At 41.1% G+C, this 26,871-nt stretch overlaps 1 protein-coding gene across 1 annotated transcript in view; it reads right to left on the minus strand.

Annotated features, from left to right (window-relative positions):
• Nucleotides 1-9,095: 9,095 nt before the first annotated feature.
• Rab3GAP1 (RAB3 GTPase activating protein subunit 1) overlaps nt 9,096-26,871 on the minus strand; it is a 123,271-nt gene continuing 105,495 nt past the window's right edge. The window contains exon 14 of the mRNA XM_067112147.1: nt 9,096-10,198. Coding sequence (XP_066968248.1) covers nt 9,944-10,198 — 255 coding nt within the window. The 3' untranslated portion in view covers nt 9,096-9,943. The remainder of the gene's footprint in view (nt 10,199-26,871) is intronic.

Consider the following 26,871-nt stretch of genomic DNA (forward strand, 5'->3'; position numbering starts at 1 on the left):
CGCACCAGATCCTTTACCCCGAGAGACTGGAAACCCAGTTCATCTCGGTGGCCCCTCTTCAGAGCACTAGCCTGCCAGTGACCCTTCCGGTCACAGTAGACACTGCGGCAGACATTAGCCTGATCACTAGGGCCCAAGTGCCAGCCAGTGCCATGGTTGACGAAGAAACCCGGTGGGAAATGAAGTGGATAGAGGGCCACACCATTACCGTTCCTACTGTCCAACTCCAGGTTATGACACCTTGGGGCACGATACCCCACCGCCTCGGCGTGGTAGGTGGAATTCGGCCCGGAGTGGCCTTCTTGTTGGGTCGGGATCTTCTCTGTAGAAGACCGTCACCAACGCCACTCCGCAGCCACGTTACCTCCTCCACGGAGGCCCCAGTTATAACTCCCAAAAATGACAAACCTCCACCTTCCGCCCACCAAAGTGGTCCGCGGAAGGGGCGCCACCCAACCTATTTCAGGCCTAGCCCTCTCCAATCGCGAAGGGCTGGCCCACCAAGAGGTCCTCCTCCGCCGCGAGAGATTCAGGAGGAGCAGTACCGCTGCAGGACGTGCAAGCGGGCAGACCACTCCACAAATTGGGAGGGCTGCCCAAACAAGCAACGCCCAGCGGACGCCCCCGAACAAAACTCACCGAGAGGCTACGATCTCCTGCTGGGGCAGGAATCTCTGCCGCAGCCAAACACAAGTCGTCCGCGAGGTATTGCACCTCCGGACCCATCATCAGGCATGCCTGACCCTCAACTGCTGCCAGTGCCACTTGCGAGCACTGAGCAGTGCCAGACTCCGTCCGTCCCGGACGTTGAGCTACCAATGGAAAAGGCCCCCATGCCGGGTCTAAATCATGAGGCGAATCCTCCTCCGGGAGATTTAGGATTCCCCATGCAGTTGATCATCGCGACTGGAGAGCCTCCAGCACCCGAAACTTCTTCTTTGCAAGATTCTTCTTTGCAAAATTTGACTCAGGATGAACCCTGGAGGATCGAAATGGTACCCTCCTTGGAAGACCAGGAACTGGCATCCTTGGATGCAGAAGTCGAGATCGCTCTCGCTCTCGGTTGTCGCAGCAGCCGGAGTAGGGAGTCCTCCCGCAGCTTTTGCAGTTGCCCCTGACTTCGCGCCCGCTAGCCCTTCTGGCCTGTCCCGGAGTCGGTGCTCATCACCTGATAGGCCAGCTACTGATAGGCCTTGGAGGAAACCGAAGAAGAAGAAGAAGGGGCGGAAGAGAGCCCAGTAGTTGCCGAGCTATACGCTCATCCTGGCACTAGTGCCCTCTCGGCACAGTGCCCTAACATCTAAGAGTGATCCTGGCCCCTTGCCCAGAGAAGGTAGCCAGTGTGATCTCTTCCTTTTATTTGTACCTAGCCTAGGCCACCTTAAAGTACAGTACATCAATTTAGTAGCCTTGTTCTTTCCACTTACCACCGAGCCGCAGTAATCATGTAAGTAGCCTAACTAATTTCAGTAATCTTAACTATTGTGAAACGAGCCACGATGCTCATGATACGCATGGCCTAAGACCTCAGTGAGGCACCCATTTATCATATGAGGCAACCCTCATGAATTAACTAGTAAATTTTAATTGTATTAAAAATAAACCAAGTTGTAATTTAGATAAAATATTAACTCTTATGTTGGTGCTACGGTCGGGTTAGGATAGGTTAGGCTAGGGAATATCATAGAATGTACCACTAGGCTAGGTCTAAAAGACATCATGATTGTAGAAGGTAGCCTATAATAACCGTGAGCACCTTCTAGTACTATTAGAATTAGGTTAAGTAGTGATTATAGCTCATATCCTATCTAGGTTAGGTAGTTCTGTAGCTAGGTAGGCTAACCAGGACTAATCTGCTCAGGGAAGGAGAGTAACCTACGAGAGGCGAACAGCTTGTTTAGTATAGACCTTCACGCCCGAAAAGGGAGTGAAGGCCCTCTTAAAGGGGGAGCTTTTACAAATATTACTGCTGTTCGCCCTCGTAACTTTTGATTGTAAAAATATCAGCCTGACTGAGACCGGGAAAAGACGTTGTCTATATAGGAGCATCTTCAGTTCAAACCTTAACGTCCGTTGGAGAACGGGATAGGGAAGTTAGGCATTCCACCCTATAGGAAAATTTCCATATTCAACTTTAAAAATAGGTGGTCCTAAGGTCCTTTTTTCCTTTTTACCTGTCTCTCGTGGCGAATGTTTTAACAAAGCGTGGACGCCTAAGGCATGACTGATAGGCCTGTTTTGACCCAGGCCGGTCAGGGAACTTCAGAGAGAAACCAAGCTGGAGAGATAACACGTCCAGTTGGACCTCTTCCCCTTTCTTTGTCTATTATTCTATTAGTGAAGTGAAGAAACAATTGCAAGAACTCCACGTCGGTCGTTGATGCGCACAACGCTCGCCCTAAGGTAAAGTCGCTTTTTGTTCAAAACTTCGCCCATTCTTTTTATCCTTTGTTTTCTGTATTTCAAATTTCCTTTGTTCCCCCTTCAGCCACCACTTACGGTATATGTGTTCACGAAGTCTAGATTAAGCCTAATTATATGTTGTTAGCTTCAACCCCGTTATTCCAGTAAAATACCTAGGATTTAGGGTAAGCAAATCAGTTTAAGTCTCGATGCTTTTGTATGCCTAGCGTTCAATTGTTTGGAAGAACTGCTATGCTTAAAATCAAATTCATCTCAAATATTCTTTTGTTAAGGTTAATAACCCTTAACTGGCGACCTTTGGCTAATTAACGTCTGTCTTTGAGGTTAACTTTGGCTTCAAGTGGCAGGTTACGTAATCTTGGTTTGCAGGGCCGAAAAATTACGTAAATTGAATAATACATGATCAACCAAGACCTCACACGTAACAATGTATATATATATATATATATATATATATATATATATATATATATATATACTATATATATATATATATATATATATATATATATATATATATATATATATATATATATATATATATATATATATATATATATATATATATATATATATATATATATATATATATATATATATATATATATATATATATATATATATATATATATATATATATATATATATATATATATATACTATATATATATATATATATATATATATATATATATATATATATATATATATATATATATATATATATATATATATATATATATATATATATATATATATATATATATATATATATATATATATATATATATATATATATATATATATATATAGTATATATATATATATATATATATATATATATATATATATATATATATATATATATATATATATATATATATATATATATATATATATATATATATATATATATATATATATATTATATACATATATATATATATATATATATATATATATATATATATATATATATATATATATATATATATATATATATATATATATATATATATATATATATATATATATACTGTATATATATATATATATATATATATATATATATATATATATATATATATATATATATATATAATGTTTGTGTATTACAGTATTTTAACATTTATAATTTATTGGTTAACGAAGTTATTAGTTTCTGTGGCCCAAGTGTGTCTGAACATTCTAATTTGCCAGAATTGAGATGACACCACCTCTAATGACCTATTTATGTTTCTTGTTGGAGCTTGCTGGGCAAGATAACGACCAACTTTCAGCTTGTTTCATGATAATATCCGAATGTTAAACTGAAAACAAGCTGAGTTTTGTTAACAGTGAAGAATTTTTTCTTTAACATTTCAAGTTAACACCCTTCATTTCTTACCATTTTAGATTGTATATTTCTAATGTAATACTAATGCCTTAATGATCTGGATCGGTTTTTCTTTTTATAGTATCATTATTGAATTCATTTTTTATAATTAAATAACTCCTTGTCCTATGAGGGTTCCACACCTGCCAAAACCAGGCTTAGCTGCCAGCTTCAGCAGGCCAGTCATAGATTGCCCTCAGTCACATGCCTGTATGTTTCTCACATCACCTGACCCTAGGTCTTGGGTGCATATCCAACTGACCTGTAACCACATTTCAACCCAGGAATGAATCAGTTGATTTTACACACCTGTAAGTATTTCACCTTACACTGGTGACCCCTTTGAATGACCAGGTAAATAGCATGGTTCTTGCATAAGACCCTGATGATTAACAGACTACTATAGCCATGCCCTTCCAGCCTAAGAGTCACTAAAGGCTTAATTATCACACTTAAGTTCTCAACTGCTCTCTAGCAGTTGCTAGAGACATTGCTTTTCACCAACTCGGTAGACATCGCATGCTTTTCGCATCTACCCAGTTGATTAACAGCCATGCTTACTGGAAAAAAGCCCCTAATGGCCTAAATATGTTGATTACGCTCTGGCCAGCTCTCCCTCAAGAGCAAAGGGTCATCATTCTACGTAGGGCCGGGATGGCTTTTGCATCAACCCTGGTAATTAACAGGCTAAACTACAGCCATACTACCTTGAAAAAAAAAATACCATCGGACTAAATATGGTGTTCTAGCTCTAGCTTGCTCCCTCTCAAGAGCTTCAAAGATCATCCCAGTAGCATGGAAGACCCAGCACAGCTCTCATATAACACCCCTTGCAACTCGACACTAAATATGGTCTTGCCTAGTGCTATAGAGATGATATTATAAGAAAAAATACACACACAAGTCTGGGCTACAGTAAGGTACTAAATTAGTATTTACACAAGACGGGCTCTGTAATGGGTTGAGTTTGCATGTGGATGAATTTGGCCCAGACTTGGGGATGTTGATGGGTGGCTGTCATCGACCTTCAGGTAGGCTGGTTTTAGCTCATCCATGGAGATCCAGCTCTTGTGTCCATGTACTAGTATTGGAATGCTTTATCTTTAAGTTGGGAACAGGGTAGGGGCCTTAGTATGGGGGTGTTAGAGGAGGTTTGTGGGCTCCGTTCTGAAGGAAAATGTATTGGCAGGTGCTCAAGAGACTTTGGATGTACTTTTTTTTCATATTTTTGTACATTATATGCCTGGCCAATGTTTCAGTCTCGAGAGTTCTTTGTTGGTTGATTGCATTGTAGGCAGGGAAAAATTTGCCCAGCATGTACTGTAGATGGTATCGGCAAATACCTGTTCATTAGGAGAGGCATTGATCATTTTTGAGGGTGGTGTGTAGCCAAGGAAGACCCAGATTAATTACATCTTCCAGTTTGAGGGAACAGTGGGTGCTTTTTTGCCATGCCATTGGCAGCAGGACTGGATTCAAATGTACACCACTTTAATGCCTACAACCTCGATGCCAATGGCAACACCATACTGCTGCCTACAACCCAGCCACCAATGGTATAGTAGAAAGAACCCACCATTTCCTCAAAGCCACACTCATCACCACACATGATGGACCCAACCAGAAATTGTAACTACTCTGGGTCCTCTTCAGCCTATGCACCACCTTTAAAGAAGAAATCAACACCTCTCCGTCTGCATGCTGGGTGAATTCTTCCCCACTAATAGTGATACGACCAAACCAAAATGACGAACTCTCAAGACTGAAAAATTGTTAGAAACCATCCCCCATGTATTCAGATGTACAAAAATTTGAAGATAAAATACATCCTAATTCATCTGGGCGCCTACCAATTTATTTTCCTTTAGAACAATGCTCACATATCTCCTCTAACACCTCCATATAGAGACCCATACCCAGTTCTTGAATGTAGAGATAAAGCATTCAAAATACTAACACACAGACACAATGATCTGGTCTCTATCAACAGGCTAAACCCGGTCTACCCAGGAGCTGATGACAAGGATCCCACCAACCTCTCTGGCCAAACCCAGCCTACCTAGAAGCTGATGACAAGGGCCCCATCAACCTCTCAGGCTAAACCCAGCCTACCTAGAAGCTGATGGCAAGGCTCCATCAACCTCTCAGGCTAAACCCAAACTACCTAGAACCTGATGACAAGGCCCCCCATCAACCTCTCAAGCTAAACCCAGCCTTCCTAGAAGCAGATGACAGGGGTCCCATCACCATCTCCAACTCCAGGCACCAAACTTGCCTGCCACACAAAGTTGACCTATTGTGCTGTCTTGTTAAATTGACAATTTTGTAACGTTCTATTTTGTATGTTTACCAGCCACAAGTTTCTCAGTATACTTTTCATTGTGCTGTAAGTTATGCTTGGTGGTAATCATTGGTGATGGAATTGAATTTAGTGGTACACTTTATCCAGTGTGCATAATCTTTTAACATCCAGATCTTTTGACTTGGGATTTTGTATATCTTGAGGTTGTAAATACTGTTGCATGTTAACCATTGCAATTCCAGTAATTACCCCTCCCAAGATGTACCTGCTGTCATGAGTTGTTATAATATGTTGTTGCTATAACATTTGTTTCCTTCATATTTTGAAAAGCCTTCCCTCTGATTTTTGCGGTCTAAAAGACATCTCTTTAAGTATGCTGGGGAGTTTGTCCTGTAAAATTGAGAGTATACCCATATCACGGGCAGATTTACAACAATGTCAGGAGCCTTGATTATAGACAATGATGCAGTTCTAAAATTAGGGTCACAAAAAATGTAAAGTACAGTATTTTCTAAGACACCTGGGAGTTACAACCCTTAGAGCCAATCACAACGGAAACATTTTTAGGGAAGTCACACAATAATATCCTTTTCTGTCTAACAGAATATAATTGCCAAGTTTTGTCCTTGAAGCAGTGGTTTCTCCAGAGAAGTTGGGCCCCTACCGGCAGGTTAGGACCCTACTTCTTAAATATATGTGGGCAGGTCGTCATTGGCTAAATTTTGTCTGACAATCTCTCAATGACCTTTTACCCATTTAGCAGCAGATGGTCAGTATGATGCCCTCATGTACAACGACAGGGGCATATCTACTGATCCAAAGAACTGTAAGTTTGTGCAACCTGTGTTACTTGGCTATGTAACCTTCCCATGAGTAAGGGCAGAAAAGTAGAATTCACCCTGAGGTTTATTCTGGAAAGGAACAACTTGGTCATAAACAGCAAGAAGAATTGAATTTACATTTTGAATTGTCTCTCCATCCATCCATATTCTAAACTCTAGCTGTAGTGGGACATCCCCGCTTTCATTTTTATCTGCAACCACCATCGACCACATCGTTAACACTGTGCTTTGCTCCCTCAAATCTAGCAGCCTAGAATTGAAAAGATGTACAGTAGCTCCTTCCTGGCAGGGCTTGGAATCTGCCTTCCCAAAATATGGCTTGTTCAAGTTGCCATTGTCCCTCTTGGTTTCTGAGAATCTATTTGGCAAATCTTAGGAAGCTTCCCAGTCTAGAAAAGTTCTGGCACAAACTGCACTTCTCAGTACCCACAGAAGTATGTACCTGCACCGTCACATCTAAAGGCTAATCACCATAACCTCAGGGGTAAGCTCTTTGATGAAGACAGCCAAGATTATTTCCAAGCTATGCCAGTGTGGATCTTGTTTTGCAGTTGGTGCATGAAAAAAGATGTTTTGATTTTCTCTTCTTCTATAAGTAGTTTGCCTCTGTAGAGGATTCAGTAAGCTACTCTCTTTCTGTTACATGTTCAAGCAAGTAAAAGGCTGAAAAAGGATGGTTCTATCCTTGCAACAGACTGTCACACAAATTACCAGATACCCGGTACTTTCCACTGTGCATTTTGCCTCTGGGTTGCAAACATATAGAGCCAGGTTGCAGAGGATCCTCTCCTTTGCTCTTACAGACATACTGTGGCAGTATCTTTCAGAATAAAGAGCCTTAAGAGGTTCAGACTGCTCCTTCAGGGGACATGTTATAACACAGACAGTAACTTTTAACAATCATTAACTTTGACTGATGTCACAATTCATGACATACATTTGAAGGTACAAAAAACTTATAAGCTTCGGGAAGAGACATAAAGGCAATTCAATTTACTTATGCCCTATGATCATCACTCTTTCTTTCTTATTTATTGTAGCATATTCTTGAAGCAGGGTCTTCACAATTTGTGCCTATGCATCAGTCTTAATGGACAAGTAATTTTATCTGTGACATTGGTTATCCCTTGGAGAATCTTACGGTAGCATGGATCTCTCAACTCATGGCCTCCCCTGATAAGTTTGCAGGAGAATATCAGTTATTTACTTTTGAGAAGCAGTTTAACCCTGACACCAAGTCAAAAAGCTTAAATCAGAATTAGCTGAAAGGGCTTGCTTTTGTAAAATGAATAAGATTAGATTTCATCTCATACAAAGAGGATGGTATCCATATTTACTCGTATAGCTACTTTTCCATTCAGGGTTTCCTGTCTCAGACACAACTCCTTGTGTGTCTTGGAGGAGTAGGTTCTGATGCTTTACTCAAGATCAATCTTGAGGTCCTTCCACGTGGGTCCTACAGGCTTTACTTGGTTGATCCTTCCCACCTAAATTGAAGTTAGGGTTAATTATAAGGAATTTTTTTGTGAAACAAAAATATTTCAAAACAAAATTAATTTCCTCCTACAATCCAGTTAAAGCACTGTGCTTCTAATGAGTGTTCCCACCTCCCAGCCATAATTTCAGCACATGTATCAGAAGCACAAAGACTGATTGTGGTGGCTGCCTGAGACCTTAGGATCGTCCATGCATGTGCAGTACTACTGGCTGACCAAAGTTTAAAAAAGGCTTAAGTGTCTGGAACCATTTTGGATGCATGAAATGGTAATATGTTTGTATAAAAAAAATTTCAAAAAATTTTGCCTTGTACACTTCTGCCCCTGTGATTTTAGTTACTAAACTCATCTTTCTATTTTTTTCATGAAGGGTAACCACAATCATAGTCTGACATTTCTTGTGTTTCACCTTTCTTTACGTAAATTAATTTCTTGCACACGGTGAGAAAAATTCTGGTAAAATTTATGCATGGTTACCCTAGGAAAACCACTTGCATATACACTTGACCCTGTGTCTCAAGGGCTATCAGTTTGTTGAGAAGTCTATAAATAAGGACCAAGGTTAGCAGAAGTCTTTTAGCTACTAAACAGGGGGCTAGGCATCTGGGGTCTGTGAAAGACTCCACTAAAGAAGTAAGTGTTAGAAACAATTTAACTTTGGTTATATATTATATTTTCATTTGTTCACAGTAACCTCACAGAATAAATCTATGTACAATGCACCTTCATTTGCAAAGGATTACGAAAATATAAAAACTCACTTATTTTACGCAAAAATACAGCAGTTTCCACTTCTGTGGTAATTATTAAAGTAAATACTGTTGACGTTCAAAATATAAAAAAATTAGGTAATACATAATGCTTGTTTTATTATCTTCCTAGAAGCCCTACACCTAGTAAAATATACATATGCACAAGAATTAAAGTTATCAGGCTCCCAGCTGGTCTGTCAGATCTAAATTATAACTACATGAACTTTTATCAAACATTAAACAGTAGCACTTTTCTACAGGAATCTGCATAATGCTAAAACCATTAAAATTGACTTAAAAAAGGGCAAAACTCTCTTTAGCGTGACTTCAAAGGAGAGCTTTTTTCATTTCTTTTAGAGTAAATCATGTCAGTCATTATACATTATCAGTATTACAACAGATTATCCATCTTAATATGCACCATATCAACTAAATGTTACTTAATAATAATGTGTTACAAAAACTTAGTTACTTTATGGCAAAGCTATAATATAGTACTCTGTAATTAACTTTTCATCCTACAGCAAAGTATCACCAGCAGTAAACACCTTAAAATACAGTACTGAACAACTGTGGATCCCAGTTTCTAAAATATGTGATAAACTCTTTCAATAACAGTTCCCTTTTATATTACACTCCTCCCAAAAACACAATATAAAGTAAAATAGCATACTGTATACAGAAATTTATATTTGCATATGTAAGATTTTAGTCAAGGGTAAAATAATTATGTACAAAAATCTTCAGTCATCTCAGCAAAAGGTTGTATCTTGAGAAAAAGCACCAGCTAAACGGAATTCATTTGGGCAAATCACAGCAAACATGCGGTGCGGCACTGGCCGTGAAAAAGTAGTCGGAGATGGCACAAGTGTGCGCAGTAAATATTCACGACCAACAGGCCGTCCAAGTTCACCCATAGGTAGACCATGACCGGTATTTAAAGAAGAACGTCTCTCATCTTGGTTACCAGGCATGTCTCCAGGGGAGTCATCTACTAGCAAAGAAGCCTGAAAGAAAGACAATTGGAATATAATAAATTTGAAAGATAGCAGATACCTCTTAAAAGTCAATCTAAGTCCAACTATGATAATGATCAAAATCCAAGGTCTTCATTAAGGGCAGTATTCTGATATATAAATGAACCTAATTCAAAACAAAACAAAAGTTTGCATACTATATACTATGTATATATATATATATATATATATATATATATATATATATATATATATATATATATATATATATATATATATATATATATATATATATATGACCTGATTCTTGGTCATATATAGGTTCTACCAGTACAAATAAAATGCGTAAGATACAATTAATATGTGTATTTTCCTTAATAGTTACACAGGGCCCTGTTGCTAATATTGTACTATTTAATTATGCAATTATAGTCATAAGGTACTCTGAGGAGATGCGCCAATCACTGTCTTAAAGGCGCACCCCGGCCCATCGACCACTAAACCCTTACTTAACTTTACTTTTCAAACTGAACATGCTTAGGTCATAGACCTCAGCTGATTGGTCTCTTATAATTGAAAGGAACCAATAAGGGTCTTCTATTTGTGGCACTCATTTGAATTGCCTACACCAAACCCCAACGATTGTATGGCGATCAACGAATCAGCAGTATCTGTTCGTTACTCTCTGATAACAAAGACGTACAAACAACCAGCAGATTTACTGTTACATCTCAAACATGAATTTCTGTATAAATCAGTTCACCACTCCTCCGTAAAAGTTCTGCGTCTTGCAGGACTCACAATACTATTCTTTTTTCTTTTTATTAGTTTCTCTGCTATTTGTGCACTGCCATTTGAGTACCATACCTCCCGACATACGTTATCAATAATTCATGCAGAAACAAAAACTAAAACTTAGCACGCCAGGGTCAAATTGTGCGGTTACAATTGGCAATTTAGTGTTACGAATTCGACACATCACATTGCTACGATTTTTTTTTTTTTATTAAAAAAGAGAATTATACAGGATCAATGGAATAATAATTTTTAGCTCCACACATTAACACAATTTTCTTAGAATTGGATTGCAACAACCTGCAGTTCAAATAATCAAAACAAGGCAAAAACAAGATTACTATCAATCATCAGGACAAAATAATTTTGTAAAAATCACAAAAATTGAATAAAATAAATAAATGATATCAAATAGACATGAATAAAATCAACCACAAAAATTAAATAAAAGAACATGGAACGCAAGTACATAGACACATTTATGATGTTTTCTTTTCTCAACAGCACGACACCAATATTTGTAACCTTCGTCTGTATGCACATTGGGTGCACTATTAATGATCCCCAGACATGCTTGTACATCATTTTCACTCTCCTCCCCCAGATAGCCAGGCGGTCCCAGGAAAGGGGGTACTGGCTTATTCAGGTGCCACATCAAGACATCTTTGATGGGATGCATGTGTGATAGGTGGTACTCGCCTTTGGCACCAGTTTTAATATGCTGGATCACCGCAGTGTCATTCTTAATTTCTTCACACGATATGGTCCTAAGTAGGCATACTCGAGTTTATGTTTCTTCGGTTGCAGCCTTTTCAGATAGATTCTGTCCCCTATTTGTATCTTAGACGTTTGCATGCGGAATCGCTGATCCAATTTCATCTAATACTTTTCATTGACCCTCAACAAAAGTATCTGCGTTGTCTGAAACACTCTTCGGGTCAAGTTACAAAATATCACCGGGTGTTGTTCGATATTATATAACAGTAAAGTTCAAGGGTCCATGATCACAGTATATGGCAATGAAGGGTCGTGTCCATACACTAAAAGATACGGGGTATCTCTTATGGAGCCATTATACGCTGTATTAAGCACAAGTTCCACCATTGGCAACATCTCTACCCATTGATTTCGACTGTCTGCTACTAAACATTTCAAAATATTCGTTACCTCTCAACTAACCCATTGGCTGATGGCCAGTAAGATACGATTGTGAAATATTCTATTTTTAACTTTTTGTTTGGTCTTTTATTACTTCATTAATAAATTCACGTCCATTGTCACTGATTAACGTACAGGGACAGCCAAACTTCACTATGAATGAACACATGGCTCTGGCAATTGGTATCGCAGATTTATCCACAAATGGATACGTGTGCGTATATCGTGTGAACACATCCAACATCACACACACATACCTGAATTACCCATCCCCTGAGGGGAGGGGAAGGGCCCCACAACATCAATGTGTACTCTTGGCAAATTTGATTGGCTCCACTGGCCACATTCGAGCCTTCAGAATAGTATGTCTATGGTTTTTCATGGTATTACAGATGTGGCACTGGGAGATGAATTTTACAATGTTTCTTTTCATCCCTACCCGAAAAAAAGGATTCTCGTGCCCTCTTGAGGGACCTTTCTATACCTATATGTCCAGCATAAGGACTTACATGTATCATGTGGATGGCTTTCTCTACCAAACGGAGGAAGGCCGCCGCAAGATCGGATATCGCCTGGTGTCTTTTCATATTTACAAAATAAGATATCTCCTTCAAGGAAGAACATATCTTTGGGCACTGTCAAGAAATTGGGAAACTTGTTACTCACACCCCTTACATAAGTCTTAACGTGTTCAATCAGGGTTCGGACTTCTGACCCCTCATCACGTCTTCCAAACTCCAACCACACCAATCAATCACACATTCTCTCTCATTTCCAGGGCATCCACTTCCTGACCTCACTGGAGGATCAGCTCTCTCGTTCTCACAGCTGGTTCGATTCGCACCCAACTATCTCACCCTAACTCTTGAGTTACCAAGTTATTCCCGCTTTCTACATCGGGTGCCTCTGAGGCATGCAACTGTTTCTTTCACTGTTGTTCCTCTTTCTTTGCTGCTTGGGTTGTAATTCCCATTATGGCACTCCCAGAGAGAGCATCAGCTACTTTATTTGTTTTCCCTGCTATATGTTCAATTCCCACAATATCAAATTCTAATAGCCGTTCGATCCAATGAGCCTGGCAAGTGGTTAAATCCCCTTTCTTGAATAAATCCCCTCAATGGGCGATGATCTGTGTTTATTTTGACTTTATGCCCAAGCAAAAAAGTAGCGATGTCTCTCCAGCATCCATAGAATCCCCAATGCCTCTCTATCGAAGGTATTGCAATTCTTCTCTGGCCCTTTAAATGCTCATGATGCAAAACAAATCGGTTTTTCATTCCCTGCATCGCCAACTTGAGAAATCACTCCCCCAATAGCTATACTGCTTGCATCAGTGTTAACTAGAAATGGTCGATCAGACTTTGGATAAGCTAACAGTTCATTACTAGTGAGTGAAATCTTTAATTCTTGAAAAGCTATTTCTTCCTCCTGTCCCCAATGAAAACTCGACTGCTTCCTCAGTGAGTCTAGTGGTCTTGCTATTTTACCAAAATCTTTTATGAATTTACGATAGTAGCCTACGAGCCTAAGGAAATTGGCTACTTCTTTTCATTCTTTGTTTGAGGAAGCTGTTTAATTGCTGCTACTTCATCTGCACAAGACTTAAGGCCTTCAGATGTTATGAAGTGCCCAAAAAATTCAACTTCTTGCTGAAAGAATTTACATTTGGTTAGATTAATTTTCATACCATGTCGCTTTAAAGCTTCTGAGACCTCAATAATGTTCTTCTTATGTTCTTCTAATGTAGTCCCTATTATGATTGTGTCATCTAAGTGTACAAACATGCTGTGCCCTAATGGCGAAGCTAATACAGACATCATAACACGTGAAAAATGGGAAGGAGCATTCTTTACTCCAAAAGGAAGGTAATTATATTCAAACAATTGGTCATTGGCTATAAAGGCTGTCTTTTCTTTGCTACACTCATCTATAGGTATTTGATGATAATCTGACTTTAAATCCAAGGTGGTGAAGAATTTACTATCTCTGACCTTAACCAACAATTCTTCGACAGAGGGCAATGGGAATGCATTGTCTTTTGTGATGCTATTCAACTTTCTATATTCAACACATAGCCTAAGAGAACCATCTTTCTTTTTAACCATCACGATTGGCGAAGCCCAGGGAGATTCACTTTCTCTAATTGTCCATTGTTCCCTTAATTTATTAATTTTGTTCACCACTTCCCGCTGATAACAAACTGGAATTCTATATGGCTTAGATCTTATGGGTGGTTGATCCCCGGTCTCTATAACAAAAGAAAAATTATTTATTCTGCCTGGGGTTTCGTCACCAATCGCTATTACATTTTGATAATTTTCTATTTTCCTTGACAATGTTCTGACAAGTAATAAGGGTAGGCCCACCAGCTGTTTGCAGGAGTCTACCTAGACGTTCTTCACTGTGACCCTGATGCTTGCTACTCAAAGTCGCGAGTCTGTGAGAAGCACCTGCTACGCCACAAGGTCGCATGTTGACCCACTTTCTAATACGATATGCTGATCGCTAATGTTAATAAATGGCACATTACCTCGCCGTGTATCACCTCGCTCAGACCCAGAATGATAAAATCTTCCCATTTCTGATGGGGTCTGATCAAAACTAAGGATCCATCAGGTAAGTTCCATGTGGGAGTCACGGTGGGGGATAAGAGGGTCCAGGGTGGTGCCATATCTCCCACCTCTGGGACGGCAGGTACTTTCCCTCCACCACCCTTCAATCTTAGGGAGACCCTTAGGCACTCAGTCTCTCTCCCTCTGTGGGGATTCATTGTCCTTTTAAATAAACTTCGATCCCCTTCCCATCTGTGCCAGCCATTATTATTTCGTTCCTAGCCACAAAATCAATTCCTAACATAACTGAAATTCCTTCTACTTGTAATGCTGGCACTACATAGAAGGTATGTGTCACTACTCGCCCATCGATGGTTACCTGCTGCTTCACAGTCTTCTGGGTTACCATCCAATGGCCACCTGCTGTACTTAAAACTAAACAACCTTTCACAGACTGTACCGACCCTGTCACTAGGTGTTCTAAAAAAAACACACCTGCGCCAGTGCCGAGCAATGCCCTTCGCTGTCGCTCTCCTAACCATATTTCTACAATTGGTACTGCGACCTCCTTCGCCGATTGAGGGTAGGCGATAGGCTCTTGCATTACCTTTCTTCCCGGCATCCTCAACATCTGGGTAGGGGCAGCGACAGTTGGTGGAGGACTGTCCTCTACTTCTCGGGGGGTTGGTTGACTCCCCTCACTCCCTAACAAGGCGTCCCTTGTTCTACCAGGGGCACGGTCGTTGTTTGGACCTGATGAGCGTGGTCGTAGTTGGGGATCCTCCCGACTCCTCCACCACGTCGCCTTCCCCTTCCTCTCCTTAGTGCAGGGGAAACGTTGTTCTGCTGGCCATCGTCATTTTTTGAACAAGCATTCACGAGGTGGTCTGTTGCACTGCATCGAAAACAACATCAAGGCTCAGTGAGAGAGGGGCATTGGGCCCTCATGTGGCCCTCTCTTCCTCACTGCCAGCAACGGCCAACCGTCTTTTTCCCGGCTGGTTTCCCCTTCCCTCTTCTAGGTCGCTGGGTGCATGACCCTGCCCCCTGGATGGTGAGTGAGGCTGGCTGAGGACTCGCTTGGTCAGGTTGGTTAACCATTGCAACAAACGGTTGGGAGGTGGTCTGCCCCCCTCCCCCTTGCTTATTGGCATGGCTTGTGGTCTAACAGAAGATGAACCTTCAGCAGCAAGGCTTGTAAGGGCCTCTCATCGCCAATAAGGAATCCCACTATGGAGGTGGGAAGAATTCGCCTCAGCATGTGTCGGCAGAAGGCTTCTTTTCCCTATACAGTCTGGTCTCTTTCAGGGGTAAGGGACTCATACTCTTCAACCAACGTGATTATAGAATGCTGAAATCGACTTTTCCACCCCCAGCATGGGGTCGTAAGCTTCCATTAGTTCCATCTTCTCTTCTTGGTGTAGGGCATTCTGTTGGGCGAGGTGTCGTTTAAAAGTACCCCAGTCTGCGGAATAGCTGGCATCCCAACTCCTGATGTGGCGTGCTGCATTCCCGGTCACTTTTTGTGTGCATAATTTTTTTCTCTATCGGTACAGCCTCCTGTGGCGTTTTCAACACACTTTATGAAGGTCTCAATTGAAAAGAAACCTTCGCCAAATTCAGGCACTGATCCGTCTAGCTCCAGCATTTTTATTTTCTTGTTTGGTCGTGCTTGTGGGAATAACACGACATTGGCCGAAATTGTGGGTGGGTTGACGGGCTTTTTATTTTGTATTTCATTTGTTAATTTGCACAACTCTTTTAACACGCATTGGATAGTCATTGATAGCTCTTTTGCGCTGTCCTCTTCCTTGTCACTGTTATTGTTAGCACTGGTACTGCTAGTACTGGCACTCCTGCCATCACACGCCGATTTTTGAGTTTGCATTGTTTACTTCACCTTCACAATTACACTGTTATTTATTATGTACTGGTAACACGCCGCAACTGACACAAAAAATATGACCTGATTCTGGGTCATATATAGGTTCTGCCAGTACAAATGAAACACGTAAGAACACATGTATTTTCCTTAATAGTTACACAGGGCCCTGTTGCTAATATTACGCTACTTAATTATGCAATTATAGTCGGACGGTACTCTGAGGAGACGTGCTGATCACTGTCTTAAAGGCGCACCCCGACCCGTTGACTGCTAAACCCTTACTGATCATTAACTTTTCAAATTGAACTTGCTTAGGTCATAGACCTCAGCTGATTGGTCTCTTATAATCGAAAGGAACCAATAGGGGTCTTCTATGTATGGCACCCATTTGAATTGCCCACGCCAAACCCCAACGATCGTATGGCATTCAACAAATCAGAAGTATCTGTTTGTTACTCTCAATCACAAAGACGTACAAACAACTAGCAGATTTACTGTTACATTTCAAACACGAATTCCTATATAAATCAGTTCACACACACACAACTGAAAGACCTGGGTTCGATCCTGATGTGAGTCAGAAATTTATTTCTGTTCCACACGTGATTGTGTGTTGATTGTTTCTATCTTATTCACTCAGAAGGGATAATTCGAATGAAATGCTGTCAATTAGGTTGTAAGGACTGGGGTTTGAGCGACATACTGGCTGGGTGTTAACTGGTTTATTGGTTGTTCCTTACTGAGATAAATGTACAGAATCTTCGAAGATGTTATTGACGCATGCGAGCGGTAATGTAGCGTCTACACACAGACAGGTAAAACAGAGATAAAAGGTTCAGACATCTGTGTTTGTCGGCAGACAAACAGATGGCGATATCAAGAGATATGATTAACATACAGTGATGAAACATACATCAGTGGAAAGGCCAGGAAATTCTACATGTGGCCAATTGCATGAGATTCAAGACAGATTAATGGATACAATGCAGTAGCATAATATATGTGAAATGGAGAGACATTTGGCGTCTTCACAAACAGAAACACACGTACAGTTTCATACAGAAGATTCGTTGGAACATTATGAGTACATGATTAGAATGCTTGCATGGCAATGCAAGTAGTGGTGATTGTACATACATTAGGACAACAATGCTTAGGGAGAAACAGACGGAAATATTGTATGGTTGAAATCGCGTTCCTGTAGAGAAAGAAAACGAGACGCTGGCTTTGTCCTGTCCACTTCGATGATGACGATTGACGAACACACGAACACACACACGTGTTTGGAAGAGGCAGCGTCAGGGCTCTTACAAGGTCGTTGCTGAGTCGGGAAGTTGGGGAAAACACACTGGTATGCAAGCAGTTAGCTTGCCCAGGTAATTCCTTGTGTGCAGTGGCACTCAGGTTCCAACTTCTTTTATGACTTGTATGGGCAACAACTTGTCTTTCAATTGAAAGACCTGGGTTGATCCTGATGTGAGTCAGAAACATATATATATATATATATATATATATATATATATATATATATATATATATATATATATATATATATATATATATGTATATGTATATATATATATATATATATATATATATATATATATATATATATATATATATATATATATATATATATATATATATATATATATATATATATATATATATACATATACAGGTAGTGCTCTGGCCATTTACAATAATTCGACTTTACGATAATTAAACTTTTTGATGGGGTTAGCAATTAATATCGATACGACAATATTTTGAAAATACGTATTTTTAAATTTTCATGGGCGACTGACCTCACTTGCTCTCGTTGTGTCGGAAGTTAAAATAGGTCAGTGTTCGTTTGCAATTTTGTGTTTGTAAATACAGGTAGTGCCTGAAATAATGATAGTTCATCTTACGATAATTGAGTTCTTATGGAGTTTAGCAATTAATACCGGCACGACAATATTTAGAAAATATTTTTAAATTTCGAACGGGCACAGGCAACAGCGTACACTACAGTTGCCGTACAATCAGGCAGCAAGAAAGACCAACTTACAATAGACCAACTTCTTTTTCTCCATCTCTTTATTCCAACTTCTAGTTAAAAAAGTAAGAGAATGATAAAAGTATTGTAAGTAAACTTATACTCTTACGAAAATGCGTACAACCATAAACAACTGAATGAGAAACTGTTGTTTTGCTAATCGAATCGGATAACAACTGTTTTGCTTGTATTTCAACCATCGTACGGTTAAACAATTACCGTAGTTATGTTAAAAATGACGTTAAGTACTGATATATTTTTACACTACACTTATCTGCTTTGGAGGAAAGATCAGCAACGAAATATATTGCTACAGTAAATTTAAGCTGCAAGTTGTATTTGAAGCTGAGAAAAGAATGTTCAAGCTGCTAATGACTATAAATTATCGTGCATTGGCAACATGGATGAAACTCAACTGCAAATAAAATTGGAAAGTATTTTAATCAAAACTACTGGGCATGAAAGAACACATATTACTGCTGTTTTCATGCCGATAAAAGATAAATACAAAAAGCTCGTAGTATGATGATGAAATCAAGAGAAAACAGCGATTGGAATCTTGATTTTTTTACACAAAACAAACATGCCGCCAATGTCATCTATTAACGAAAAAAAATAGCTAAATTAATTTCACAACGAGACATATTTAAGTTATATTTTGACTTAAAAACACTTCGTATAATGAAAAATATATAAAAGCAAGAAATGCCCTCTGAACCGAGTTAAATGCGGCGAAATAAAGACCGCATAATCGATTCCCAAACCAAAACATTTGATCGCTATGATCGGAATTTATAATGCAAAAGCAATATAAGAATATTTACAATTGGATACAGTATAGTAAAGCATAACTTTTTAAAAGATCCACGGAAAAGATGCACATACATTATTTTGATGTTTGTATAATACGGCGTTATGTGAAAATAGAATACAGTGTAATGTAGGCTATGCTACCATATATGATATACGAAAGTGCAGGCTAGGCCTTGTTTGTTATTCAATTTCTCTTTATACTGACTTATCATGTCAATCTGCATTGAACCTGCAGAATTAGCTGACACTAATAATTACTATACCATATATGTATAAAGTATACTGTGTAGTGTAGGCTAGGCTACCATAAGTATAGGTGGTACTGATTACCCTAGTGTAGGCTAGGCCATATTCAAGTTACGATTTTTTCAACAAACAATGGGTTTTTTGGAACCTAACCACATCGTAAGTAAAGGAATACCTGTATATATATATATATATATATATATATATATATATATATATATATATATATATATATATATATATATATATATATATATATAATATTACTGCAGTTCGCCTCGTAACATTTGTCTGTAGTAATATCAGCCTGACCAAGACAGGGAAAAGCTTTTGTCCCACATTAGGAGCGGCTTCAGTTCAAACTTCAACATCCGTTGTAGCGGCCGAGTCACATAGGCAGTTCAAATTGTAACGTTCACATGTAGGAAGGAACTTGGTAGCATTTAGGCATTTCACCCTATAGGTAATTTTCCATATCCAACCTTAGAATAGGTGGTCCTAAAGTCTTTTTTTCTTTCTACCTGTCCCTCTTGGCGAATGTTTTGACAAAAGCTTAAGACGCCCCAGGACATGAATGCATCCCTGTTTGACCCAGGCCGGTCAGACAACAGGGAGAGAGATTCAAGCTACCTTGGAGATCAGACGTATTCGGGCTGTCTCTCCATCCTTTGCCTATCGTCTTTATTAGTGAATGGTGAAGTACGAATTAATATCCAGCACTTCCGATCGTCCGTTGTATGCGCAGCAATGCTTCGTCCTAAGGTAAAGTCTGTGTTTTTGTTCAAAACTTCGTCCATTCTTTTATCCTCTTTTCTGTATTTCCAAATCTTTCTTTGTTTCATTCTCCAGCCACCATTTAAGGTAATCGCCATACTGAAGTCTAAGATTAAGCCCAAATTATTATATTGTTTAGTGTTAGCTTGAATTATTCCAGTAAGACTCGGGATTTAGGCAAGCAAGTCATTTTTACGACTCTGGTATTCGCTGTGCCTTGCGTTCATTGTTTGGAAGACCGTTGCGTTTTGTATTTAATACCATCTTAACGAGTAGAGATTTCTTCCGCGTCTGCAGTTGGTGACATTTAGCAATAAGTCTTTATTCCTTGAATCTTTTTTTGTTAAGGCTCATTACCCTTAACTGGCGACCTTTGGTTAAAATAACAACTGTCTTTGAGGTTAATTCGTAGCTCAGCTGACAGGTTACGAGTGTTCTTGGCATGCAGGGCCGTGAAAAATTACGTAAATTAAGTAAATAACTGATCAGCCAAGACAAGCAAGTAACATTGGCGACCTTGCCAGGATCTAAGTAAATTTTAGAGAAAGAATCTGGAGAAAAGGAAATTACAATTGATTCCAAAGATAAAAGTCAGATATTGAATTCCATTTTACTCTTCCAAACAAGGAGCCAGGCATAACAATAAGTAATAAGAAGAATAGTTAGAATAACAGGTATAGTTGAGAATTAGCGCAGGTAGGAAAGTGTGCACTGAAAGCAGAGCGAGTCATAAGTTGTAACGTTTTAAGAAAGGGCATTTTACCGCTTTCGAGTCAAGTCGTCCAGTAACGTATCCTAAAGACCGAATGCGTGGAGTCCATTTCATTTACACAAAGTAATTTAGTAATCGCGTCGGCAATTCCAATCATTATTGTTTTCAGATAGCGGGAATCATTCGAAACACCATGTCATCGAAATAGCAAACGAACGGAAATAGTAATTTTGCCATAAATTACATTTTTTTCAGTAAAGTAAATTTGGTCCCATCCGAACCACAGACCCATTTCATTTTGATGGAAGTCACTCCTTAAATGGACGTTTTCGCCGCGGAAAATACAATAACAAAAGACACAACGTTGTATGGTAATTTCGTTTTCCATCCTTAACGTAAAACACTATGCATTATTGGTATATTTAGAGTAAATCTGGATACCTGCATTTGTTTCGTTCGTTGTTTTGAATTTTGTGCTACAGGGACAAACACCCGCCATCTTGATATTCCTCCGCGAGGTATGGTTTGAAATTGTTTGGAAATACCTGGACTTGTTGGACATTTTGGGGGAACCGACTGACCATCCCTCTTCCGCCATCTCAAGACCCTGTTATTGTCATTGTGGGGGGGTGACCAGACTCTGTTTTCAGCCACTTTGGAACTACTTTCTCGGCGTAGCAGTTCCACCTCACAATATCTTAGCTAAGCAGACTTCGGTAGACAAAACCAAGATATAATTTAGTCAGGGAAAGATAGGCCTTAGTTAGGATTAATACAATAACAAGTTCCTATACAAATACCTGATGCCAAAAATCATATAAAAAGAACTTATAATTTTACGCTAGATCCTTGTGACGTCGCATCGGCTCCTCGGAAAGTTACGACTGTTACAGCAATCCCTAAGGAAGCCAAGACGACGTATCTGCATTTTATTAAGAACCATGCCATTGTGCACTTATAAAATCTTTGCTTAACATGTTCTCAAGCAGCAAGAAATTAGCTGATTGAAAATCTCTCTCTCTCTCTCTCTCTCTCTTCATTCAAGTAAGCCGTCATAGCCTAGTCGAGTGTACGTGACCCGCTTCAAAGAAAGACGGGCCTACACTGAGAAATTAAATTAATTAAATTAAGTAAAAGAAACACCTCTGTCCCACAAGTAGATGAGGGCAAGTTAAGCTTTTACAGTGATAAATTGTCGGTCGAGTGAGGCCTGCTACCCATACCGAAGCAAAACCATAGTTTTCACCCTCTGAAAGAAGAGCGGTTAGCACTGGGACCAGCCACTCACGAGTATCTTTAAAGAGAGAGAAAAAAAAAATAAATTCACTTTATTCCACAGTGCCAATAATTTGCTGCACTGTCATCAGTTGAATAGCTTACTTCTCTCTCTCTCTCTTTTACCTTCCCTTTCTCTCTCATTCAATTGTTACACTCTGCTGGGGTAGAGTGCCTTTCCTCCTATATGGCCTGGTTGGACTCCAATAAAGGGTCCCTAGGAACACATTGGCACCATAGTGCCACCAAGCAACCAAATAGAAAATTAATTAAAACCAAAACAAAAGGAACACAGAAGAGAAAGTTCTTCTGGAACCTAACCTGCACCAGTGCCTAGGGATACTGAGTGCCACCAGTGTGACCTGTACACGGCACACCCAACTACAGTGCACCTTTTGAAAGGGTGCCACATCACTGAAGAGACACTTCCTCGCTGCCCAAGTACGCCCAGTCGACCCGGTTAGACGCCCTTCCCCACCAGAACCATGGCAGCAGAGAATTATAAAACCTTCCTGGGGCTGGGGACGGCGGCAGGTCTCACCGGCTCGGAACTTACCACCTGGGTCAAGGAGCAAGTGGAAGTGGACGACTTGGCCAAGCGAGAGAAGGAAGAAAGACTTGAGCAGAGGAAGTATGAAGAAGAACGGAGGGCGCTAGAAGAAGACAGAGAAGAAAGGAGATGACAGCATGAGTTAGCCTGCAAGGAAAGTGAGCTAGCCCTCAAGGAGAAGGAGCTCAAGCTTGAAAGAGCGAAAATGGAGAATGCCGAAGCTATGGCCAGACAGCAAGTCTCCAGCCCTACACCTGCTGCATCAAACGCTCCAATTTCGAGCATCAATTCCCTAGTCCCCCAGTGGACTGAGGACGAGCCAGAAGCATGGCTGGAGGAGATCGAGGCTCTTTTCGATAACTACAGCACGACAGAGACGGAGAGAGCCTTAATACTAGCCAAGCATATGGAGGGAAAAGCCAAGGCAGCGCTTCGCTTGCTGGAGAAGAGCCAGAGAGGTAACATGGCGGAAGTTCGTAGAGTCATAACAAAGGCCTACGAAATAACCCCAGAAAAATGGAGACAGCAGTTCCGAGGTCTTGCCAAGGAAGTCGGCTGGTCTTGGACGGAATAGGCTTGTCACAAGACCCAGTCCGGTACACGCTGGCTCGACTCCTTGGCCTGCACGACGTTTGAGGATCTTTTCAATCGGACCATGCTAGAAGACCTTTACCAATGTGTGCCTGGGCCCCTTGCTGTATATCTTAACAATAAACAGCCCCCCACACTTATGGAAGCTTGTCACATGGCCAATTCGTGGGAAACTTTTAATCAGTCGCATAGTACCTCTCAGAAGTGCATCGTTCCTCCGGCTTACCTCTCGAACTCCACTCGCCCGAAGAATGGACTGCCGAGCAAGACTACGTGCACCTATTGCAAGAAGGTGGGGCACGCTGAAGCTGAGTGCTGATACAAACTCAGCACTAATAAGCAGCCTACCCCTACCAGCCAGAACTCCTCTCCCAATTCATCCGCTCAGCCCTCTCCTCCAACAGTTACTGCAGGCCACCGAGCCCATCCAAGAGGCCCATGCAAATCCTGTGGTGCTGCCAGCCACTACAATGCTGGATCTCCGGCCTGTCCACATCATGTCCCCACCACAAAATTTGTCAACCTAATTAGCACTTCATTCTCTGCGGCCGGTCCGCACCGGATCCTTTACCCCAAGAGACTGGAAACCCAGTTCATCTTGGTGGCCCCTCTTCAGAGCACTAGTCTGCCCGTGACCCTTCCGGTCACAGTAGACACTGCGGCAGACATTAGCCTGATCGCCAGGGCCCAAAGAAACCCGGTGGGAAATGAAGTGGATAGAGGGCCACACCATTACCATTCCCACGGTCCAACTCCAGGTTCACGACACCTTTAGGGCACGCTGCCCCCACCGCCTTGGCGTGGTGGGTGGAATTCGCACGGAGTGGCCTTCTTGTTGGGTCGGGATCTTCTCTGGGGAAGCCCGTTACCAACGCCACTTCGCAGCCACGTTACCTGCTCCACGGAGGCCCCAGCTGTAACTCTCGATAAAGACAAACCCCCCACCTTCCACCCACCAAAGTGGTCCGCGGAAGGGCCACAAACCAAACTATTCTAGGCCTAGCCCTCTTCAATCGCGAAGGGCTGGCCCACCAAGAGGTCCTCCCTCTCCCTGAAGAGAGATGCAGGAGGAGCAGTACCGCTGCAGGACGTGCAAGCGGACAGACCACTCCACAAATTGGGAGGGCTGCCCAAGTAAGCAACGCCCAGCGGACGCCCCCGAACAAGACTCTTCGGAGAGGCTACGATCTCCTGCTGGGGCAGGAATCTCTGCTGCAGCCAAACCCAAGTCGTCCGCGAGGTATTGCACCTCCGGACCCCTTGTCAGGCATGCCTGACCCTCAACTGTTGCCAGTGCCACTTGCAAGCACTGAGCAGTGCCACACTCCGTCCGCCACGGACGTTGAGCTACCAATTAAGAAGGCCCCTATGCCAGGTCTAAATCATGAGGCGAATCCTCCTCCGGGAGATTTAGGATTCCCCATGCCATTGATCATCGCAACCGGAGAGCCTCCAGCACCTGAGACTTCTTCTTTGCCAAATCTGACTCCAGAGGGTGAACCCCTGGAGGATCAAAATGTTACCCCGTCTCTGGAAGACCAGGAACTGGCCTCCTCGGACGGAGTCGAGATCACTCTCGCTCCGGTTGTCGCAGCAGCCAGAGTAGGGAGCCCTCCTGTAGCTTTTGAAATTACCCCTGACTTCGCGCCCGCTAGCCCTTCTGGCCTGTCCCCAGAGTCGGTGCCCTCATCACCTCCTAAGCCTGCTACTGATAGGCCTTGGAGGAACCCGAAGAAGAAGAAGAAGGGGCGGAAGAGAGCCCAGTAGTTGCCGAGCCATAAGCTCATCCAGGCACTAGTGCCCTCTCGGCACAGTGCCCTACCATCTTAGAGTGATCCTGGCCCCTTGCCCAGAGGAGGTAGCCAGTGTGATCTCTTTTTCTTGTACATAGCCTAGACCGCCTTAAGTATGGTACATCAAATTAGTAGCCTTGTTCTTCCACTTACCACCGAGCCACAGTAATCATGTAAGTAGCATAACTAACTTCAATAATCTTAACTATTGTGAAACGAGCCACGATGCTCATGACACGCATGGCCTAAGACCTCAGTGAGGCACCCATTTATCATATGAGGCAACCCTCATGAATGAACTAGTAATTATTAATTGTATTAAACATAAACCAAGTTGTAATTTAGTTAGAACATTAACTCTTATGTTGGTGCTACGGTCGGGTTAGGATAGCTTAGGCTAGGGAATACCATAGAATGTACCACTAGGCTAGGCCTAAAAACATCATGATTGTAGGAGGTAGCATATAATAACCGTAAGCACCTTCTAGTACTGCTAGAATTAGGTAAAATAGTGATTATAGCTCATATCCTATCTAGGGTTAGGTAGTTCTGTAGCTAGGTAGGCTACACAGGACTAATCTGCTCAGGGGAAGAGGAGTAACCTAATAGAGGCGAACAGCTTGCTTAGTACAGACCTTCGCGCCCGAAAAGGGAGTGAAGGCCCTCTTCGTAACATTTGTCTGTAGTAATATCAGCCTGACCAAGACAGGGAAAAGCTTTTGTCCCACTTTAGGAGCGTCTTCAGTTCAAACTTCAACGTCCGTTGTAGCAGCCGAGTCACGTAGGCAGTTCAAATTGTAACATTCACATGTTGGAAGGAACTTGGTAGCATTTAGGCATTTCACCCTATAGGAAAATTTCCATATCCAACCTTAGAATAGGTGGTCCTAAAGTCTTTTTTTCTTTCTACCTGTCCCTCTTGGCGAATGTTTTTGACAAAAGCCTTAGACGCCCCAGGACATGAATGCATCCCTGTTTGACCCAGGCCGGTCAGACAACAGGGAGAGAGATTCAAGCTACCTTGGAGATCAGACGTATTTGGGCTGTCTCTCCATCCTTTGTCTATCGTCTTTATTAGTGAATGGTGAAGTACGAATTAATATCCAGCACTTCCGATCGTCCGTTGTGTGCGCAGCAATGCTTCGTCCTAGGGTAAAGTCTGTGTTTTTGTTCAAAACTTCGTCCATTCTTTTATCCTCTTTTCTGTATTTCCAAATCTTTCTTTGTTTCATTCTCCAGCCACCATTTAAGGTAATTGCTTGTACGAAGTCTAAGATTAAGCCCAAATTATTATAATATTTAGCGTTAGCCGAATTATTCCAGTAAGACTCGGGATTTAGGCAAGCAAGTAATTTTTACGACTCTGGTATTCGCTGTGCCTCGCGTTCAATGTTTGGAAGACCGTTGTGTTTTGTATTTAATACCATCTTAACAAGTAGAGATTTCTTCCGCGTCCGCAGTTGGTGACGTTTAGCAATAAGTCTTTATTCCTTGAATCTTTTTTTGTTAAGGCTAATT

The sequence above is a fragment of the Macrobrachium rosenbergii genome, chromosome 12 (assembly GCF_040412425.1).
Source record: "Macrobrachium rosenbergii isolate ZJJX-2024 chromosome 12, ASM4041242v1, whole genome shotgun sequence".
Classification (NCBI taxonomy): domain Eukaryota; kingdom Metazoa; phylum Arthropoda; class Malacostraca; order Decapoda; family Palaemonidae; genus Macrobrachium; species Macrobrachium rosenbergii.